The 20,399-nt window shown below is 47.8% G+C and overlaps 1 protein-coding gene across 4 annotated transcripts in view; it reads left to right on the top strand.

Moving 5' to 3' along the window:
• The window catches only part of PLCE1 (phospholipase C epsilon 1), a 331,237-nt gene that overhangs the window by 179,248 nt on the left and 131,590 nt on the right, over positions 1–20,399 (top strand). For all 4 annotated transcript variants that reach the window (XM_062214098.1, XM_062214096.1, XM_062214097.1 and 1 more), the window contains exon 4: positions 9,116–9,432. In XM_062214098.1, coding sequence (XP_062070082.1) covers positions 9,116–9,432 — 317 coding nt within the window. The remainder of the gene's footprint in view (positions 1–9,115; positions 9,433–20,399) is intronic.

The raw sequence follows: 20,399 nt of genomic DNA, 5'->3' as shown, positions 1-20,399 counted from the left end.
TTGTTCCCTATAGGATCATATTCCATTGTCCTCAACTTGCTATTTTTACCTAAATTTAACACAAAACCAATTCCATTTCGATAGGCCATATAAATTTACCTTACTTTGTCTTGCAAAAATTAGACTTAAAATTTTGGTTTGCCTTTCAAAAAAAAAAAAAAATCATGTGCCCACTTCACCACCCCCTAGAGAATAAAAATGAAAGATCAACTTGCAGAAGCAGAATGGCATGATGAGTTGTGCCAAGTTGTGATGTAATTTAAAGCTATGATCAGAAGGTTGTTCTGCTTAGGGAAGGGATACCTTCTAAAGCAGATTCTTATAAGGCATAATTCTGCCTAACTTTCCAGCCTCATTTGGTGTGTGTGTGTGTGTGTGTGCGTGCTCGCGTACACAAAACACACTTAGTAGAAAATTAGGGGAATGAATAAGTCGCCTCTGTAGAGGCTCCAAATGCTGAGTGTAATAGCAGGCAGATTTTTGTAGTCAGTGCTGGGTTTCAATTCCAGCCCTATCTCTTAGAACCAGGAGTTTTTTTTCCCAGCAAATTGCTTAACATTTCTGATCTCTGCTTCAACATCTTTACCATGATTACAGTCGCACTTGCCTTATAGGGTTCTTTGTGAGAATTAATGCAAAGGGCTAATAAATGGGGAGGAGCAAGAGGTAGGTGACAGCTAGGAAACGATTAGGATGATCAAGCCAAGAGCATCCCAGGGTGTAGAGTTTGGAAGAACTTTGCAGGAAAGAGAGAAAAGTGCCAACGTTTTAGTGAATAAGTGATGGGTAACACTGCATCTTCCCCACTCACATTCCAGAGCCCTCTGTTTGCCATAGAATGTGCATCACCTTCTAACATGCATCAGTATAGATTCATTATGTCTATTATTCATCTGCAGGACAGTCTCTCCTAGGATTTCTTTTTTTTTTTTTTTTTAAACAGGCAGAGTTAGAGAGAGAGAGAAAGGTCTTCCTTCTGTGGGTTCACCCCCCAAATGGCCACTACAGCCTGCGCACTGCGCCAATCCAAAGCCAGGAGCCAGGTGCTTCCTCCTTGTCTCCCATGTGGGTGCAGGGCCCAAGCACTTGGGCCATCCTCCACTGCCTTCCCGAGCCACAGCAGAGAGCTGGACTGGAAGAGGAGCAACTGGGACTAGAACCCGGAGTGCCAGCACCGCAGGCGGAGGGTTAGCCTAGTGAGCCGCGGCACTGGCCTCTTCTGGGATTTCTGTATGAGCAGAGGATCTTTTCTTGGTGGATAAATCCCAACATCAGCATAACCCGAAACAAAGCCTGGCACACAGTAAGCACTGAATAAATGAATGGACTTCTACAAAGCATTTCTTAGACCCATGCACGTGTATCAGTGATCACAGGCTGACCCCTGGACACTGAGCAAGCCCAAGATAGCTCAGGCTAAGCGTGGGGGGTAACACTGAGTCCCGGGCCGTGGGCCAGCACCTTCAAGCTCTCTCTCAGCTTTTGCCCATTCCAGGACTGACACTCATAAACTGGATTCTTGAGCAAATCACATAACATAACCCTAGCTTTATAAAAAAAATAAGATTAGCAGTGCCTACTTGTGAAAGGAGACTTTCACATTATGCAGATTATGTGAGATTATTTTTTTTTCTTACAGGCAGAGTTAGATAGACAGAAAGAAAGGTCTTCCTTCCATTGGTTCACACCCCAAATGGCCACTACGGCCAGCGCACTGTGCTGATCCAAAGCCAGGAGCCAGGTGCTTCTCCTGGTCTCCCATGTGGGTACAGGGCCCAAGCACTTGGGCCATCCTCCACTGCCTTCCCGGGCCACAGCAGAGAGCTGGCCCGGAAGAGGGGCAATTGGGACAGAATCCGGCGCTCCAACCGGGACTAGAACCCAGGGTGCTGGTGCCACAGGCAGTGGATTAGCCTAGTGAGCCGCAGCGCCAGCCGTGAGATTATCTTATAAACTCTAGATTTTCATATGAGACATAGAAAGGGAGACACCACGGTTTTCCTTCCAGTATGGACCAGAAAGCAAAAAAGAGAAAAAACTGGGTAATGACAGATTCTGCTGAACTCTAGCCCAAACCCAAGGCTCTCAGGTGGTTTCAGAAGCTGAACAGGTTTTTTAAAGTTTTTAAAATTTTTTAAGTGTTAGCCCTAGGGGAGGGGCTTCTCCAAGGAAACCCTACTCCAAAGCATTAAGTGAATGATTATTAAGGCAATATACTCCTCAACGTTAGAAGCTTACCCCACAACCCTATCTGGGAACTCTGGGCTGTGCATTTATGGACAACCCCCGGGAATGGCAACTTGAAGACAAGGTCAAGGGCTGGTGATCACTTGGAAGGAAGGAAAGAAGTTGGAAGGAAGGAAGGAGGGAGAGGAGGAGAGAGTATATGGACCATCAGGAGGGCTCTGGGGATGTGTCGGCTTCTCCGAGCAGCATCCCTCGAGACAGTATGTGGCTGGAATCCCCCTGGGAGGAGGATTAATGTCTAGATCACCCCGAGGTCCCCAAAGACTAGGATACGTGGATATTTTACCTCTCACCACCCCCGTCTGCCTTTGTTCCCTCATGAGCCTCATCCCTTCTCTAGTGCCCCCTGGGAAATAGTTGCATGCAGGCACTTCACAGAGTTCATGGAAAGTGAAATTAAAAGGTAAGATTAGTGTAGTGAAAGAAATTGAAACCCACGCATATTTTTTTTCAATATATGCATTTTTCCATGAGCTTTTTGGAGGTTCCTTGAAGCTTCTTTCTTGGTGTCCTACAGTAATACTCTGCCTCTCAATGTAAGCTTCAGCCATGGAGGAAAACGTACTGGGTGTTGTTGCTGGTTTTGAAGATTTATTTATTTGAGAGGCTGAGTTACAGACAGGCAGACAGGTCTTCCATTTGCGGGTTCACTCCCCAAATGTCTGCAATGGCTGGAGCTGGGCCGATCCGAAACCAGGAGCCAGGAGCTTCTTCTGGGTCTTCCACGTGGGTGCAGGGGTCCAAGGACTTGGGCCATCTTCTACTGCTTTCCCAGGCCATAGCAGAGAGCTGGATCGGAAGTGAAGCAGCCGAGACTCAAATTGGTGCCCATGTGGGATGCTGGCACTGCAGGCAGAGGCTTAGCCTTCTACACCACAGTGCCAGCCCCTAATGTACTGTTTTTAAAATAAGCCACGGTCTTTCACTCTTAGATCTTTAATAGGATTTCAACAACATGGTGGACCAGGCCTCCTTGGAACCACCAACTTCCCGCACTCCCTAGGCCCCCCCCAGCTATGTCCCGTGTTGAGAATTGCTGAATGCGCAGGGAAATGTGTTGAAGGGATGGTGATTCCTGTCAGTGACGCAGAGGCGGCCAGTGAGTTCAGCGCGGGCTGCAGTCTGCTACGATATTACAGCCCCCACATGGGAACTGCTAGAGGCTTTCAGAAGTCCTACAGTTAAAACAAAAAAAGGTCTGTTTAGCCCAGTATTTCCCTAAATTATTAACCAAGGAACCACACTTTGCATAAATTCAGTGTAACGTACTTGGGAAAATGCCGATTTAAAGCATGGGAACATTCTTAGGAACCCTTGGGAAGGAAAGGCGAGGGCCCATCTGAGCGTCTGCGTGCTGCAGTGTCACAGCTGTGACATCGTGGGTGAAGGGGTGGCTCCAGGCTAACCCACGACGGGAGCTCTCCACCCTCTGGATCAAAGCCTTACCTTTGTCATCGAAAGAGGGATTTTGCCAGATCGCTCCAAGTAAAGTAGTACAGCGATTGACCTATGCTAACTAAAACCACATGGGATGCATCTGTAAACCAGAGGTCAGTGGGCCGTACATAGTGAGATAGAAACACGGGCTCCCGAGTCAAGTACCTCCTGCTCCATCCCAGCTCTCCAGCACACTGCTTTGTGGCCTCATGTGAGCCTGACTTTTCTCACCAATGGTACGGGTAGTCGTGTCTGTCTCCCACATTCATCCCTGTAAGGCACTTGGTACTGGAAGCTTTTATTTGAGCAGAGAATCAGAATCAATGCTCCAGTGTCAAGTGGTAAATACTTCCAGACCCTGACAGTATGTAGAGACACAGCCCAACTCTGCTGTAGAACGGTTAGCTGAAGAACATGGGCTGAGACCACACACTGATTGTTCAGAAATTTTCTTTTTTTTATTTTTATTTTTTTGGCAGGCAGAGTTAGACAGTGAGAGAGAGAGAGACAGAAAGGTCTTCCTTTTTTCATTGGTTCACCCCCCAAGTGGCTGCTACGGCTGGTGTGTTGCGGCTGGCGCGCTGCGCTGATCCGAAGCCAGGAGCCAGGTACCCCTCCCGGTCTCCCATGGGGTGCAGGGCCCAAGGACCTGGGCCATCCTCCACTGCACTCCCAGGCCACAGCAGAGAGCTGGACTGGAAGAGGAGCAACCGGGACAGAATCTGGCGCCCCAACCAGGACTAGAACCCGGGATGCCGGCACCACAAGCAGAGGATTAGCCTAGTGAGCCACGGCGCCGGCCAGAAATTTTCTAAAAATGCTTTCACAAGAGAACAACTACAGTGTCCGGTGGATTTTTTTTATTTAATTCTCATGAGATCACTAAAGATCTATTTTTTTTAAAGATTTATTTATTCGAAAGCATTACACAGAGGAGAGGCAGAGGGGGGCGGGGAGGGAGGGAAGGAGAGAGGTCTTCCATCCACTGGTTCATTCCCCAATTGACCACAGTGGTCAGAGCTGCACCGATCTGAAATCAGGAGCCAGGGGCTTCTTCCAGGTCTCCCTCATGGGTGCAGGGGCCCAAGGACTTGGGCCATCTTCTACTACTTTCCCAGGCCATAGCAGAGAGCTGGATCAGAAGTGGAGTACCAGGACTCAAACCAGCTCCCATATGGGATGCCAGTGCTGCAGGCTGGGGTTTTAACCCACTGTACCACAGTGCCCCCCCCCCCCCCCCGTCCCCTGCCCCATGGATTTTTAGGAACACTGCTCCACTGCTGATGGGAGGGTTCGGGGTCATAGAACCGCTTGGTCTTTAATCTGATAGAGTGAAGATGGGCCCATGTTGTACAGAGGAAAGCCAGAGCTAAGCCCTTGGGCCCTGGGGCCCTGGGGCCCTGTGGCATGGGAAGGGGATGGAGGAGCTACTGAAGAAGGAAGAGAAAGTGCGATGGGACAGGGGCTGACAGTGCAAAACTAAGGAGAGAGGAAATCATATCCCGAGGACTTCTGGGATGTTTTCTTGATACATCGTATAAAATCCCTGAGCAATCCCGCTTCAGGGAAACCCACATGAAAGGTCTACACTCCGTTTCAGGCTTCTAGCATTAGGTTTGTGTTTCCTTTAAGGGTGATATTGGGTGCATACTGAGACACAAGGGGTATCTGGATTTATTAGAGTTACACTGACCGGGCTTCTTTTTCTACTTTTACTCAGCATTTTTAGGACTCCTGTGTTGCTAGTTCCCACCAGCCACTGCACTCACTGTTGTAACAACATGTGATTCATATCAAGATATATTGCATTTTCCAATATATCAGCTTACCTTCTATTGTTTATATATTTTATTATATCATCTCTCCTCTTAACATAATAGACAAGTGGCTGTTTCATGAAATTTGGAACTTATTTTCATTTCCTCTGTAGAGTGCATTAATTTGAAATCATGTTTCTGTTGATAACTTCTGGGAAGAGTTCCTCTATGCAGCTAATTCCATTGTGCATACATTATTAATATCCAGAAACCACAGTCTGCCTCTGTCATTGGGCTATATTCTGACTCAATTTTCAGGAAATCTAGTCACTTTCTAAACCATTCAGATAAAGAAATTTTGGAGAGGGGGCCAGTGCTGTAGCATGGTAGGCTAAGCCTGCTTTGCCAGCATCCCACATGGGCGCAGTTTTGAGACCCAGCTGCTCTACTTCTGGTTCAGCTCCCTGCTGAGGTCCTGGGAAAGCAGTGGAGGATGGCCCAGATGCTTGGGCCCCTGCACCCACATGGGAGACCAGGAAGAAGCTCCTGGCTCCTGGATTTGGATTGGCCCAGCTCCAGCCATTGCAACCATTTGGGAAGTGAACCAGTGGATGGAAGACCCCTCTCTCCCTCTTTCTGTCTGTAATTCTGCCTCTCAAGTAAATAAATAAATAAATAAATCTTGAAAAAAAAAGAGTTTTGGAGAGTAAGGCCTGGTAGACTAAATTTAAACATTTGCTTCATTATAACTTTTTTGAATATGAGCTTAGAAAGAACCCAATATAATTGGAATGGACCCATTTTGCTGTAGTTTGGTAGTTTGTCCAACAGATGAATAAGAATGCCTAGAATAAATTCCTTCCTCCTCTGTTTGCCTTGTAGAATCAAAGAAAAGTAATACTTGGAATCCTATAGATTTTATGGGGAAGGCAAAACAGAAGTTTTTGCCTGGAGTCTGTGCAAAACAAGTGCAGACTTGGATCGGTGGAGATTAAACTTCTCTCTACATGGCTCACAGCATTCCTGCAGGAGGAGAGCGCCTCCCGTGGTTAAATGGCTGTGCTGTCAAGAGCTTTTCCTGTGTTTATGATTCAAAGGCAGCTGGGCTACTCAGTGGAAGGAGAGTTGAGGAGAGGACATTGGGGCCCAGCAGTGCCATGTCAACATGGTGGCCAAAAAACTTGGATCTCCCAGGATGGACCTGGTTCCCATTTTGTTTCCCACAGCCCCCCCCCCCCCCCCCGCCCTGCCCCCTGTTGTTTACGAGTATGGACAAACCATGGAGCTTGATATTTTTGTCAGAGGATGGGGCATCACCCCCCAGGGGAAGACTTTAGGACACGTAGACTACCCTGCAGGGAAGGAGCAGAATGAAGGGAAGGGTAGTGATGATTCAAGCTGATCCCTTGTGTAGACAAAGACGTCGGCTGAAAGAAAGGGATTGAAGGTGACGGTTACTGTGAAAGCCAGTTCTGGAAGAGACAAATGTAGATTTAATCACAAACCCAGGTGGGTCTTAGGAGGAGGAGCATAGCGTTCTCAGAGAAGGAAGAGAAGATGGAAGAAATGGAGGCATTGAATTGGAGGACTTCCTGATACTTGGCCTTAATTGTCTCAGCACAATAAGCCAGAGAGTGATCGGATAACTCTATGGGAAGCAAAAGCGGCTTTGGCCGAGTGAAGATACAAAAGGGTAGTTGAGGGAAAAATCAATAAATTCATGTCCATATTTAAAGCCAGCCTCGGGGCCTTCGTGCAGTTAGGTAACAGGAGTCAGCAGTGGCCCCATCAGTAAGCAGCACGATTGTCAGTGTCACTGTAAGATGGCCCAGAAGCTGAGGAAGTGGGGGATTAGAGTTTGCCCAGGCTTGCGGAGTAGAAAGTTCATGTGGGAGAAGACCAAGGTGTTAAAATGCTGACCATGGCACCATATCAAGGCCAAGGAAGTAGAAGGTTGTTGAGGATGGAGAAGGTTAACTAGAGAGGGTCGAAGGGAAGATGGACGTCAAGTTCAGGGGTGATGACTTCAGAGCTCAGTAACAGAGATGAGAGCAGGTTGGCACAGCAGTTAAGATGCTGCTGAGGATGCCCACATCCCAAATGGAGCGCCTGGGTTCTGGTGCCCTGGGAGACAGCAGGTGATTTCTCAAGTACTTGGGTCCCTGCCGCCCTCATGGGAGACCTCTATTGGGTTACAGGACCCTGGCATCAGACTGGCACAGCCACAGTTGTTGTGGGCATTTGGGGAGTGATGGGTGATATGAAGTCTGAGTGTTAAGGACATCATCCCTGTGAACTTTGCTGTTGTCCACTGTCCGGGGTGGCTGACAGGTAGACAGTGTGTAACACAGTGCTGTAGGAGACAGTGAGGTTTTATTTTGGCAAGGAATCACTAGCAGTGTTTTAAGGGAAGACAGGGGTATTGGACAGACTCTGGGAAAACAGAATGTGGTGCCCTCCTGAAGCACAAAGAGAAGTGGGCAGCAGAGCATCCGGGAGGGGCTGTGGAAGGAAAAGCTGTGCGCTGGATAGAAAGAGAGCAGCTGGGGCCTCACAGCAGCATCTTCTCAAGTGGCTCCATGGATGCTGCTCATGCAGAGTGGTGTAGTGGATGGAGTAGGAAGTGTGGTTCTGGGGGAAACGCTGGGTTAACTTGAGGGCAATGGGATTCTTTACTGCAGGCCCTTCAGAGCCTTAAACAAGGTACCCACATGGCTCATGTGTCTCCAGGAAGGGAATGTGGGACACAAGTATGGGACATTTCCCCAACTTAGGTGAACACAAAGAGATTTTTCCTTGCAGATACCAGTTTGAAGATCATATTTTGGGAAACTGTTCTAGAGCTTATCATAATTTTCAGAGTTTGTTGAATGAATGGTTAAGTGGATGAAATGAGTCAGTTCTAGGCACAAAAAGAAAGTATGTATGGCATTTCAATTCAGGGAATCATTTTGAGCCTGGGAATTCTCTCTTTAGTACTTCTCTCTAAGGCATCCTCCACCCTCTCTCCTACATCCCTCTGCAACCTTCTTGCAACCAGTAATGGACTAAGGAGTAAGATTTCTTTATTTTGATACATCTCCTTGTTACCTATGCCTTCATTACTTTAATATGTGGTTCTCTTCTTGCAAACCCCCAAGTGGATTTCAGTGAAATCAGACTCTGAGGGGGAGAACTGGAAGGTCACAACATGATGAGGTTCTGAAACCTTGAGTACAAAGGGTTCCGGGGTGCCCAGGTCTCCTGCATGTTCACAGACAACATGCACTGACACGCTTCCCCACCACACAAGTCTGGATTCTTCCCGTTCAATTGCCTGGGCCCACACTCACCTCATTTCTTTCGACTCTGTTGGTTAGCAAAGGAGGGTTAAGGAACCAAATGGTACTCTACAGAGTGTCATGGTGACCTGCTCAGAGGCTAGTGTGCTGGATTAACGCTCCTTCTGAAAGTGGAAAACCAGGCCCCTCCCATCTCATGGGTGGAGTGATGAGGAGATGGGAAGATGGACGAGATATCAGAAATGTCCCCAGACAAGAATGATGATAGAGAGCTATTCACCAAGCAAAGAATTTGATCAAGGAACCTACAAGGTTTGACTGGCAATCAAGTAAATATCTTTTATAGGAGATCCCAACCTTGGTGTAACCATGGCTTTTGCTGCTTTATTTCAGAACGCCAACCAGGCACCTCTATGGCCAGTTCCAATGCCCTCCCTTCAAGTTCAGCTGGGATCAGCAAGGAACTGATCGATCTACAGCCCCTCATCCAGTTCCCAGAGGAAGTGGCCAGCATCCTAACGGAGCAGGAGCAGAATATCTACCGAAAGGTCTTGCCTGTTGACTACCTTTGCTTCTTAACCAGGGACTTGGGCACACCAGAATGCCAGAGGTCCCTGCCCTGTCTCAAAGCATCCATCTCAGCATCGATTCTTACCTCTCAGAATGGAGAACGCAATGCCCTGGAAGACCTTGTGATGAGATTTAATGAGGTAAGAAGCTACTTGTGGATCTTTTCGTGTGGAGTCAGTTCTGAAGAGGACAAGTGTGACCAGGGTCTGGGGGCTCTTAGGATGGAGCCTCTGTGCAAGGTCTTGGAACTTGGGTCACTTGGGAGGTACAGAGCCAGTGACTAGCATCCCTGTGGCCCTGGGAAAAGGAGGAGTGTCAGTAAAGAGAGAAGTTGCCTGCATGCTGGGGTCATGGCAGCCTGTGCTCTGGGACTAAAGGGGTGTATTCGCAGCATAGTGCAACCCTACACCCAGTATTTTCTAGTCTACATTTTGTTTGTTTTAGGTTTAATTTCTTTTATCTTGAATATTACATCACAGGATTTTAATCCATGTGTTTGTTGGATTTTAGTTGATTGAACTCCCCAAACAGTTGTTTCCTATTTCAGTCTTAGGAAAATCTAACTAACTGCTTAGGAGAGTCTTCCATTCTGGGTCACATGTGTCTCTGATTGACAGAGGATCATTTGGCCTTTGTTGCCTAGCTATGGCAGCTTACCCTGCAGCCTCCAAAGCTCTCCAACCAAGACCATGCTGGTGGTTGTAAATGCCAGTGACTGTGGTAAGGCCCAGTGAGTGCAGAATGTGTCAGGCTGAGCCTGGGCAGTTCTGCATCTAGATATATTCTGGATACAATTCCTCACAGAGAGATCCATTGTGCACAGGGATAGCTACTGTCCACCTAATGTTGCCATGCTATCCATTTCACATATAGCTCTTATTTGCTCCTCAAAACGACCTTGCCGGACAGATATTGTCATGAGCCCTGTTTACCACTGGGGAAATGGAGGTTCAAGGAAGTGAATTCATTGTTGAGATTCACATGCCCCTGGGCAAGCCCAGCGACCGGGCAGTGGGCAGCTGCAGTGACCTGCCTCTCACCTGCATCAGGTTCATGTTGGGGTGGATCCTGATGAAAGGGGAGCTTCCCCATCCCATCCCAAACTGAATTAAGAGTCTCTGGGAGGCCACATGGGAGCTTGTAAACCCTGCGGCCCCAAAGCTGTTTTTGCAAAAATAAATCTCCTGATGTTCTTGATTTCCTTACTGATAAAAATGGAGTGGAAAACGAAAGTTCCAGTAAATTGATGATTTCAATAGTAGACTTTACTGTATCTTGTGAATTAATTTGAACTTACAGATGTACTTGCTTTCACATTCTTAAGACCCTATTTTTGTCATTTTGTTTAAAATTCGACCTGAACTTAAAAGTGAATTACCGGAACTTTTAAAACCTAATTTTAAATTAAACTTAGATTTCTTCTACTCACTGCCATTTTAACCTTGGGAACCAGAGAAGAATCAGTGATTTCGCTAATTCAGAGTTAGTGATTTGACCCACAGCTGGGTTGAAGCATGCCTTGGACTATCTCTGAAAATAGTTTAGCTAAGCAACTTCAGAACATAAACAGGATTTCTGGGAAAACACTTAAACTACTTGAGAGAACAGTCTGTTTTCAAGTATTCTTAAGCATCTATTTTCATACAAATTATGAGTATGCTGATTAAAAATCAGCCTTATGTCCTCATTACAGGCAGATTCCAAATGACCTGCATTAGGTAACACTGGGATAGCTAAATTCTAGTTGCATTATATATCAATGGGTAGAAAAGCTGAGTTATATAAAAAGAAAATTACTAAATTCAGATTTCACCTATTTAGAATGGCCTTGCCTTCAAATCAGCATGGCTTATATACTGTAAAGAAAAAGAAGAAAAGGAGCTTGCATTTACCTAGCAGATACTCCAGACTGACCATTTTCACATTTTTAATCCCATTTAATCCCTGTGACAGTGGTCATTAACTCTGTTTTACAAATGAAGAAAGTGAGGCATAGACAACCAAATAGATAATGATAGTGTTGGATCATGACCATAGAGTAAAATAATCTTGAATCTACACTGATAAAAGTAAATGGCAAATAAATAAATGAAAGTGTAAGGGTGGGGAGGAGGTAATGTTCTTACTTATAAAATAGTTCTAATTAATAAATGAGGAAGGAACAAGGGACATAGAAAATCACCAGAAGAACACAACAGCAGTAATTGTTTCAGGCAGGAGCCACTGATGAATTTTGACATAATTTTGGGTGAAGTAAGTCTGATGAGACACAGAATGTTTGCAGAGTCTCAAAGAATGTCTCCACAAAATGTTTATAAATTACAAAGTGTAAAATAGAATAGTAGCAAAACCCAGTAGACACTGGCTGCACCAAGCGATCAAGATGAACATGACCGTGTCAGCAGGTACCTCCTGCGAGGGCGCCCTGAGAAGGCCGGGCCATCATCCCTAGGATGTTCCTGCCTAAAGGGCGCACTCTAAATGATTTTAGAGCATCAAGGCAGCCCAGAATTCGACTCTTCAAAGTCATGTCAAGGTCAAGAAAGGTAAGAGAAGCACGAGGACCTTTCAAAGACCAGAGGAGACAAGCAGATGTGACGACGGGACTCAGTGGCGGAGCCCCGTGGATGGTGGGCTAGACAGCGGCACACATGGAATCCCTGCAGAAACTCTAACGAGGCTGCTGTGGTGTCAGTAATAATTTCCTGGCTTTGATACTTATACTATGATTATGAACGATGTTACCATTCAGGGAAGCAGGGTGAAGGGTACACAGGCATTCTCTGTACTATTTTTGGAACTTTTCTGTAAATCTAAAATTACTTCAAACACAAAGTGTTTTTCAGAAAGCAGTGAACTCGGAGAGATTGAGTCACTTGTCCAGGGTCAAACAGTAGCAGATGGGTGATCAGTATCCAGATCTGTCTGTCTGCACGGTCCCTTTCTTCTCACCCAGCTCCCTCTCTGCTTTGTTAACTTATCAAGTTCGGGTTTTTAGGAAGACCAGAATTGCTGGTTTAGAATTTAATTAAGCTCGAATCTCCTTCTCTTCTTCCCTCCCTCCATTTCTACTTCCTTTCTCGATCTCCTGTGTGTCTCTCCCTTTTTGCTCTCCTCTTTCTGTTTCTGTTTTTATCCAGTTTCCTGTTACATACACTCCCTCCACCAGGTCCTCATGCAGTCATTCACCCGGGACTTATTTATCGAGCCTTCTTCTTCCCTTTCCCTGGGTGTGCCGGACATATTTTTTAAAATAAGAAATTACCAAAATCCGATGGAAACTGGTTCTTTCCAAATTGGATGCATAGTAGATGTACTTCCTTCAGGAGAAGAGGGAGTCTGTCTATTCCTTGGTACGTTGGAGCATCTTCCAGATGAGAAAGAGAATGTTCGCCCCGTTGCAGGAGTGCCTGAAGTGAGGGCACTTCTTCGTGCGTTCAGTCATTCAGTGAGCATTTACTCACAGCTCTCCTTAGTGCTGGGCATTCGCTGAGGAAAGTAAATTACAGTCTGCGGCTGCCAGAGGCTACCAGGCATGGGCGCAAGGCACTTCCAAAAAAGGCAGAAAGTGCGTGCAGTGTGCGAGGCACAGGCAGCGAGGGCTGAGGTGTCGAGGTGAGTGATCGGAGCTTTTTCTCCTGGGCTCTGAGACTGGACCTGGGCCGTGTGGGACAGAGGGACTAGGGGATGGAGGCGGGGAGTGTGGGGAAGGAAGGACATTCCAGACAGGAAGATCAAGTCGTCATTGACATGGGCAGGACTCATTGTTTAGGGATGCAGCTTGGGCCTGCTTATCAGTGGAACATGATCATGAGCTAGAAGTTTCCATGGTCTGATGACTGTGCACGACAACTTGGCAATAATGTGGGGAAAAGGCAGAAAATTCCTGTGCCTTTTGGGCGACGTTGCAATGTTCATCCTTAGGAAAGGGTGGCTGAAACACAATTCAGAGTATGGCCATGAGATACTGAAAGGGCTTAGTTTCTCTTAAGGAGAGAAGGCATTTAAAATTGGTTAGAATTATAGCCTGGAGGCGCTGTTCCTCCCCTTCCCTTCTCCTGCCCTGCAAAACCATGGTGCCCACAGTGATGCTTCTGAATGGCGGCCCTTCTTTCTCCTGGAAAATCAACAGAACGGCCACAGAACCCATGCAGACCGCACTGGAGGTCAGTTCGGCCCTGCTGAGTAGGTCCTGAATGTGGACACCTCTCTAGTCCTACTCTTCTAGATGTGGTTTTCCTTAATTTCCTCTACTTGAAAGGCAAAGAAACAAAGATAGATGTTCCATCTGCTGGCTCACTCCCCAGATGCCTGCCAGCAACCAGGTGAAAGCCAGAAACCCCGAACTCTTCGTCCTGGTCTCCCACGTGGGTGGCCGGGCCCCAAGCACCTGAGCCATCATCTGCTGCCTCCCATGATGCATCTGGGTGTGAAGCAGAGGAGCAGCAACTCCAATCAGCACTCTTACCAGGCACCCCGGGTGGCAGCTTAACCGTCTACACCACAGTACCAACCTCACTTCCTGGCCCCCACGAGGCCTCCTGTGTCTACAGTCTCGAGTCATATTCTCTCTTCTCCCACTCCCCCTTTTTCTTCCTCACTCCATCTTCCTTCCCAAGCTCACACTCCCTTTGATCTCGCTTTTTGAAACTTCTCTTAGAATAAATCCCTGAGCCATTTTTCTTTTGTGGAAGAAACGGACATTTTTGTGGGTAATTTGACCAAAGAGATCACGAACTGTATTTAGCACACGCAGCTGAGAAGAGCCGAGAGGCCAGCAGAGGCAGGTTGATCCTTGGCCCTGTGGTCTGTCTCCCCTTTACTCTGGAAGCGCCGTGGTATGAGGAGGAGGGATTTGGGAAGGACAGTTCCGGTCACGACTTTCCAGACCTTGTACCTCCTCATCCCGTTGCTCACCCAGTGGTGGAGCCTGGAGCTGGAACTCTTTGTGGCCTATGTCCACACCTAGTTCTCAGGGCCTTTCACCAAAGCGAATCTTGGGCTCCTCGGGCCTGCCCCTGCCCCTGCCCCTGCCACAGCTGGGCACTCCTTAGTAAAGCAGAGAATTGGTATCTGTCGATAACGAGTGGTTGGTGGCTTCAGAAGACCATTAGCAGGTTCTGTTTGTCCTGTGCCCTGTGAAGGCAGTTTGTGCTTGTCCAGTGACCTGGGCCAAGGCCACTCATGAGGACCAGCTGGCCCAAGGGCAGGCTGTGGGCCCCAGACTGAGGCCCCAGGAGCCTCTGTTGGGCTTCTCCCTCAACTCCCCCTCTGCGTGGTCAGACGTGGCATCCATCAACCAGCCGCCCTCAGCCCCACAAACTGGGACAAGCCAAGGTGACGTTCCCTTGTGGCTTACCCTTTCCTCCTGCAGGCTGCACCTGATGTCTTCCCAGCAGTTTCAAGGCCGCCTCTCTCTGACTGTCAAGAATGCTAAGGTGCTGTGTAGTCCCCTGGGAAAGAATCATTGGCATAAATGAACCCTGTGGCCAGACAAGAGCATGTGAGCTGGGGCATCCCTTATGAACTTCACAGGTGGTCACTTTGCAGACTCCAGTACATACTCAGTGCAGGGAAGACCGGTTTGGCCCAATATGCCCAACTCCTTGCAAACGATAGTGGTCTGGGGGTAGGGGCAGTGTGCCCGCATCCAGATGTGTTCCTTCACTGGAAATGTTTGGGAGAAAAGTGAGGTATTTTCATTTGTATATTCAGCTATGTTAAGAAAGGTGTTCTTTCAAAGCTTTTCTCTCCTTTTGTAATAGCGGCCAGCCAAGCACTTGTCTGCTCAGGGCTGCTGTACAAACCTTCTCCTCAAACGTGAACAGTCGTGAGGTCAGCTATGGATGCAGCCCTCTCGGGGTCCAGAGAAACCCAGGTTTCTGCTTGGCCAAGCGCATCCTCCCCAGGAATGCACAGCTACTAGCAGGGGGTGTCCCCTTCCCCAGGTCATGTCATTGCTCATTCCTGGGCTAATAGACATTTTACTCCCAAAATTTCTGAGCTAAAAAAATGCAGAAGGCAGTTAGGCCACAGAGACCGGGCCGTGCAGGGCAGCATTCTAGGGGCAAGACGAGGCGTAGGTGGCACAGCTGTACTGGAACCGATCGCCGGCTAATCATGTTTCGTGGTTCGGGCAGTCAGCACCTCCAAGACGCTTGTCACTCCCAGTGACACTTGGTAAGCGACAGGGCTCAGGAATACAAGGGGTCCAATCACGCATTCAGGGTACAGCGGTGGAGTCGGGCTGCCTATGTTCTAATCCCCCCATTCCCCACTGTGTAATCCCAAACCAACTGCTAGTCCCTCCCGCTGGAGAGGAATAATGGTAGTGCCTGCCCCAAGTGCTTTAGAGCAGGATGTGTTTCCTGCGCTCGGCAGGGACCAAACCCAGCAGCGGTTCAGTGATAGTTCCAAGGATGCCCTTTTCAGAGTAACTACTGAGAGTAAATTCTGTGATGACTTTTTGGAGATGATCACCACCACTTTGCCGAAGAGAAAACTGAGGCACAGAGAGACTGTGTGATTATGGTTTCAGAGCCAGGATTTCAACTGAGGTGTTCTGGCTCCAGGGCCAGTGTTCTTAGCTTTTCTACTCGGTGCAGGAATGAAAGGCTGAGGGCGTCTCTTCTTCCTGAACTTGGATCTCTTAGTCTGATGAACCCACTGTCTTCACCACAGGGTGCAGGGTATTCGGTAGATTTCAGCCTGTGCAGTTCTGTTGGCCTCCTTGTTGACGTCAGCCCAGGTGCTCGCTTTGGGATACTGAAATGTAGCAACTCCACTGAGCTGGGGCACGGTGACCCTGGCAGTGGGGAGCAGTGTCTCCACGGGTCTGAGAGTTTCCCTGCATAATGGAGGAGTTGTCAACTCCACAGCACGAGGCAGAGGGTGGATTTCAGGTTTTGGCTTTACAAGGTCCTTTGTTGCCTTTGAGAATCCCGTAAGTACTGAATTCCTGGGAATGTCAGATTCCCCTGTAAAATCCTAATGTTCTTCCTCCTCTTCCTTCTTCTCTTTCTCCTCCTCTTCCTTCTCCCCTGCCCTGCCCTGTTTGTTACATGAAAGCCACATGCCCAACAGAGATGGTTTGAATGTGTCCCCTCCAACATTTAAGTGCTGAAACCTAACGACTGATGTGATGGCACTAAGAGGTAGGGCCTGGGGACGAGCATTCTAGCACAGTGATTATGTGCCACCCATACCCCATCACCATGCTGAGTCAAGTCCCAGCTCTTCTGTTTCCTATCCAGCTTCCTGCTAATGCATCCTGGGAGGCAGCAGGTGATGGCTCAAGTGCTTGGGCCCCTACCACCCATGTGGGAGACCTGGGTGGAGTTCCAGGCTCCTGCCTTTGGCCTGGCCTGGCCTTGGCTATTGGTGGGCATCCGGGGAGAGAATCAGCAGATGGAAATCTCTCACCCTCCACTCCCCACCCCTGACCCTCTAGGTGTTGTGTTCTCTCTCGCCCTCCCCCTTTGAAGTAGATGCAAACAAAAAATAAAAGAGGCAGTCTTTTTCTTTTTCTTTTTTTTTTTTTTTTTTTTTGACAGAGTGGATAGTGAGAGAGAGAGACAGAGAGAAAGGTCTTCCTTTTTGCCATTGGTTCACCCTCCAATGGCCGCTGCGGCCGGTGCATTGTGCCGATCCGAAGCCAGGAGCCAGGTGCTTCTCCTGGTCTCCCATGCGGGTGCAGGGCCCAAACACTTGGGCCATCCTCCACTGCTTTCCCCGGCCATAGCAGAGAGCTGGCCTGGAAGAGGGGCAACCGGGACAGAATCCGGCGCCTCAACTGGGACTAGAACCTGGTGTGCCGGCGCCGCAAGGCGGAGGATTAGCCTGTTAAGCCACGGTGCCAGCCAAGAGGCAGTCTTTAAGAGCTGATTAGGCCATGAGAGCAAAGCCTGTTTCATGCAACATTCAGCTCATTTCTCTTTCCATCCGCTGCCATGCAAGGAGCCCAGTTCTCCACCTCTCTGCAGGATGCAGCAATGTGACATCAGCCTGGAGGCAGAGTGGCCCTCACCTGACCTCCAAACCTGCCAACACCTGCATCTTGGGCTTCTCAGCCTCAGAGCTGTGGGACATCATTTTCCATTCTTTATAAACTACTCTCTGTGTGGCTTTCTGCCATAGTAGCGCAGAACAAATTAAGATAGTTTTTGAAATTTGAAAATTTTAAGTCTCACTTGTACTACAAGTTGGAGCAGCAGCAGGAGGCAGCCAAACACCTTGCAAATAGTGTCTTCTACTTCTTTAGTCATCTAATGTGATTTTTCCTTGAAAGATGGTTTTCACTGCCCAGCAAAATGAAGACAATGAGGATCAGAATATTAAAAGTTAGTACACATGCCTGCAACCTACCCCAAGGAGATTGTGGTTCTGTGGATGCATGGTGGGGACCAGGAATCTGTAATTTTTTAAAGTTCCATGAGATAATTCTGTTGCCACCAATGGTTGAGAATCACTACTCTACGAGTCAGTCATACCTGTTTTCAGAGAGGAGAACAAGGCTGTATCTCAATGTAAAAAGAAAAGCAAACGATTCCTAGCTCTGGGTTCATCTGTTGGTGCAGATAATTGAGCCTTGTCAAGTAAATTTTAAACAAATGCCATGCCCTGCTTTCCCTCCTTTCCTCCCTCCCTCCCTTCCTTTTCTTTCCCTCGTTTATTTTGTAAAGTCATGTTTTGGTCATAGTGCTACAGTGGAGGACCTGGTTTTCCAAAGCTTAAATATTCAAACTGTTTTGTTACTGTGACAGGCGATTTTCATTCTCTTAGTTCTCCTTTTTTTTTTTTTTTTTTTTTTTTTTTTTTTTTTTTATTTTTGACAGGCAGAGTGGACAGTGAGAGAGAGACAGAGAGAAAGGTCTTCCTTGGCCGTTGGTTCATCCTCCAATGGCCGCCGCGATAGGCGCGCTGCGGCCGGCACACGGCTCTTAGTTCTCCTTAAAACCCGCATCACATCTCTAGAGTTTAACCAACCCAGAAAGATCAGCTGCCAAAGCCAATGACCTCTTGCAGGCCTGCTTTATTCTGTTGAAAGCAGCCATCAAGTTAACACTTCCGTTGTAGGCTGGTAGAAATAAGAATGGATCACAGGGAAATTAGCAGCTAACCAAATGAGAATGTTGGCCTATGTGAGCGTTAGTATTATGAGAAATAGTGAACAGGCTTCAGAGAAGCAGTGCAGCAGCTCTTCGAGGCGCGAGGCCTTGGCCTTCAGATAGATCCTTTAAATGAGCCTGAACTCTGGGAAAGACAGTGAGCTTCAGAGTCTGGGGTTCTGAGCTTCTCGCCAGGACTGCGTTAGCTGACCCTGTTAGGATGTTTACTCCGGCTTGCTTGTTGGAAACCACTCTCTTAGAGACCTTTACTGCATGTGTAAGAGACAAAGAGAAATGTATTTATGCTTTGTATTCACTGAAAGATTTAAACATTCATAAATCCAGCTGCCTTCTCGATGCTCCCCCTTGGCTCTTATTCAACGAGACTTTTGAGTACCAACTTCTATGCTAAATACTGCTTTGTGCACTGGAGATACAGCACAGAACAAGAGAGGCGAAGCCCCTGTCCTCATTGAGCTTACATTCTAATAATGTCTAAAAAGCATGTCAATTGAACCTTGACCCCTCCCTCCCCCCCTCCCTCCCTCACGTATCACCCAGTGGATCTCCCTGCTCACCCAGCACGGACACCCTCCCCATCTGAATGAACAGCCTCAACATCTGCCCAGGTGCTCAGGAGCCATCCTTGGTTTATTCTCCTTCCCCAAACCCCGGATATTGAAGCCATCAGCAAGTCCCAATTACTCTATTTACGAAGTACGTCCTGAATCAGAGCACAACGTGGCGTTTCATCTCCATCACTTTGGAGCCAGCCACAGCTGCACGCACCTGCAGTCTTGCTTTCAGGCTGGCGTCCCCTGTAATTCATTCTCCACCCAGCAGCCAGAGGCATCTTTTGCAAGCATAAAGGTCACCCCCTGCTGTAAGTCCCTCTAGTGGCTTCCCTTTGCCTGTGAAATCATAACCAGGCTGCATGACTTTGGTCCTGCTTGCTTTTTCAGCCTGACTTGGCGTGTTCCTCCCCTTCTCTGACTGTGGCATCCACGCAGACCTTCATTCTGCTCCCAGAACAGCCAAGCCCATTCTTCTCCATGTGGCCTCTGCACTTGCTATTCCCTCTGCTGAAGACCCCCTTTCTCACACTGTGTCACAGCTGCCACCTGACTCAGAAGTCAGAGAAGCCACTGACTGGTTTATTTTTGTTCCTATCTACTTAGACCAGAAGCTTTTCTAACTTGTTCATTGTTCTCTCTCTGGTTCTTTGCTCAGTGTCAGCTGTATATAGTACATGACCAGTAAGTGTTTAATGAGCAAATAATGTTAGTTGGTATTTTTTTAAAGATTTATTTTATTTATTTGAAAGACCGAGTTACACAGAGAGGTAGAGACAGAGAGAGATCTTCCATCGCTGGTTCACTCCCCAGATGGCCACAACAGCCGAAGCTGCACCTATCAGAAGCCAGGAGCCAGGAGCTTCTGGGTCTCCCACGTGGGTGCAGGGGCCCAAGGACTTGGGCTATCTTCTGTTGCTTTCCCAGGCCATAGCAGAGAGCTGGATTGGAAGAGGAGCAGCTGGGACTGTGCCACAGCACCAGCCCCAGCCCCAATTGGTATTTTTTTTTTTTTTAAGATGTATTTATTTGAACGGCAGAGAGTTACAAAGGGAGGGAGAGAGGGAGATTGAATGAATATTTTCCATCTGCTGGTTCACTCCCTAAATGGCCAGAATGGCCAGAGCTGGGCCAATCCAAAGTCGGGAGCCAGGAGCTTCCTCTGGGTCTTTCACACAGGTACAGGGGCCTGAGGATTTTGGGCTATCTTTGCTGCTTTCCCAGGCCATAGCAGAGAGCTGGATTAGAGGTGAAGCAGCCGGGACTTGAACTGGTGCCCATATGGGATGCTGGCACTGCAGGCAGTGGCTTTATCCACTATGCCACAGCTCTGGTTTCATTAATTGGTATTAACAATTATTCACAAAACAGCTCTGCTAGAAATACAAAGAAAAGCAAGACATGGTCCTTCATTCAAGGGATTTGCAA

Source organism: Lepus europaeus, chromosome 17 (assembly GCF_033115175.1).
Source record: "Lepus europaeus isolate LE1 chromosome 17, mLepTim1.pri, whole genome shotgun sequence".
Lineage (NCBI taxonomy): Eukaryota > Metazoa > Chordata > Mammalia > Lagomorpha > Leporidae > Lepus > Lepus europaeus.
The sequence above is the reverse complement of the archived record's forward strand: the minus strand, read 5'-3'. Positions and strand labels throughout refer to the sequence as shown.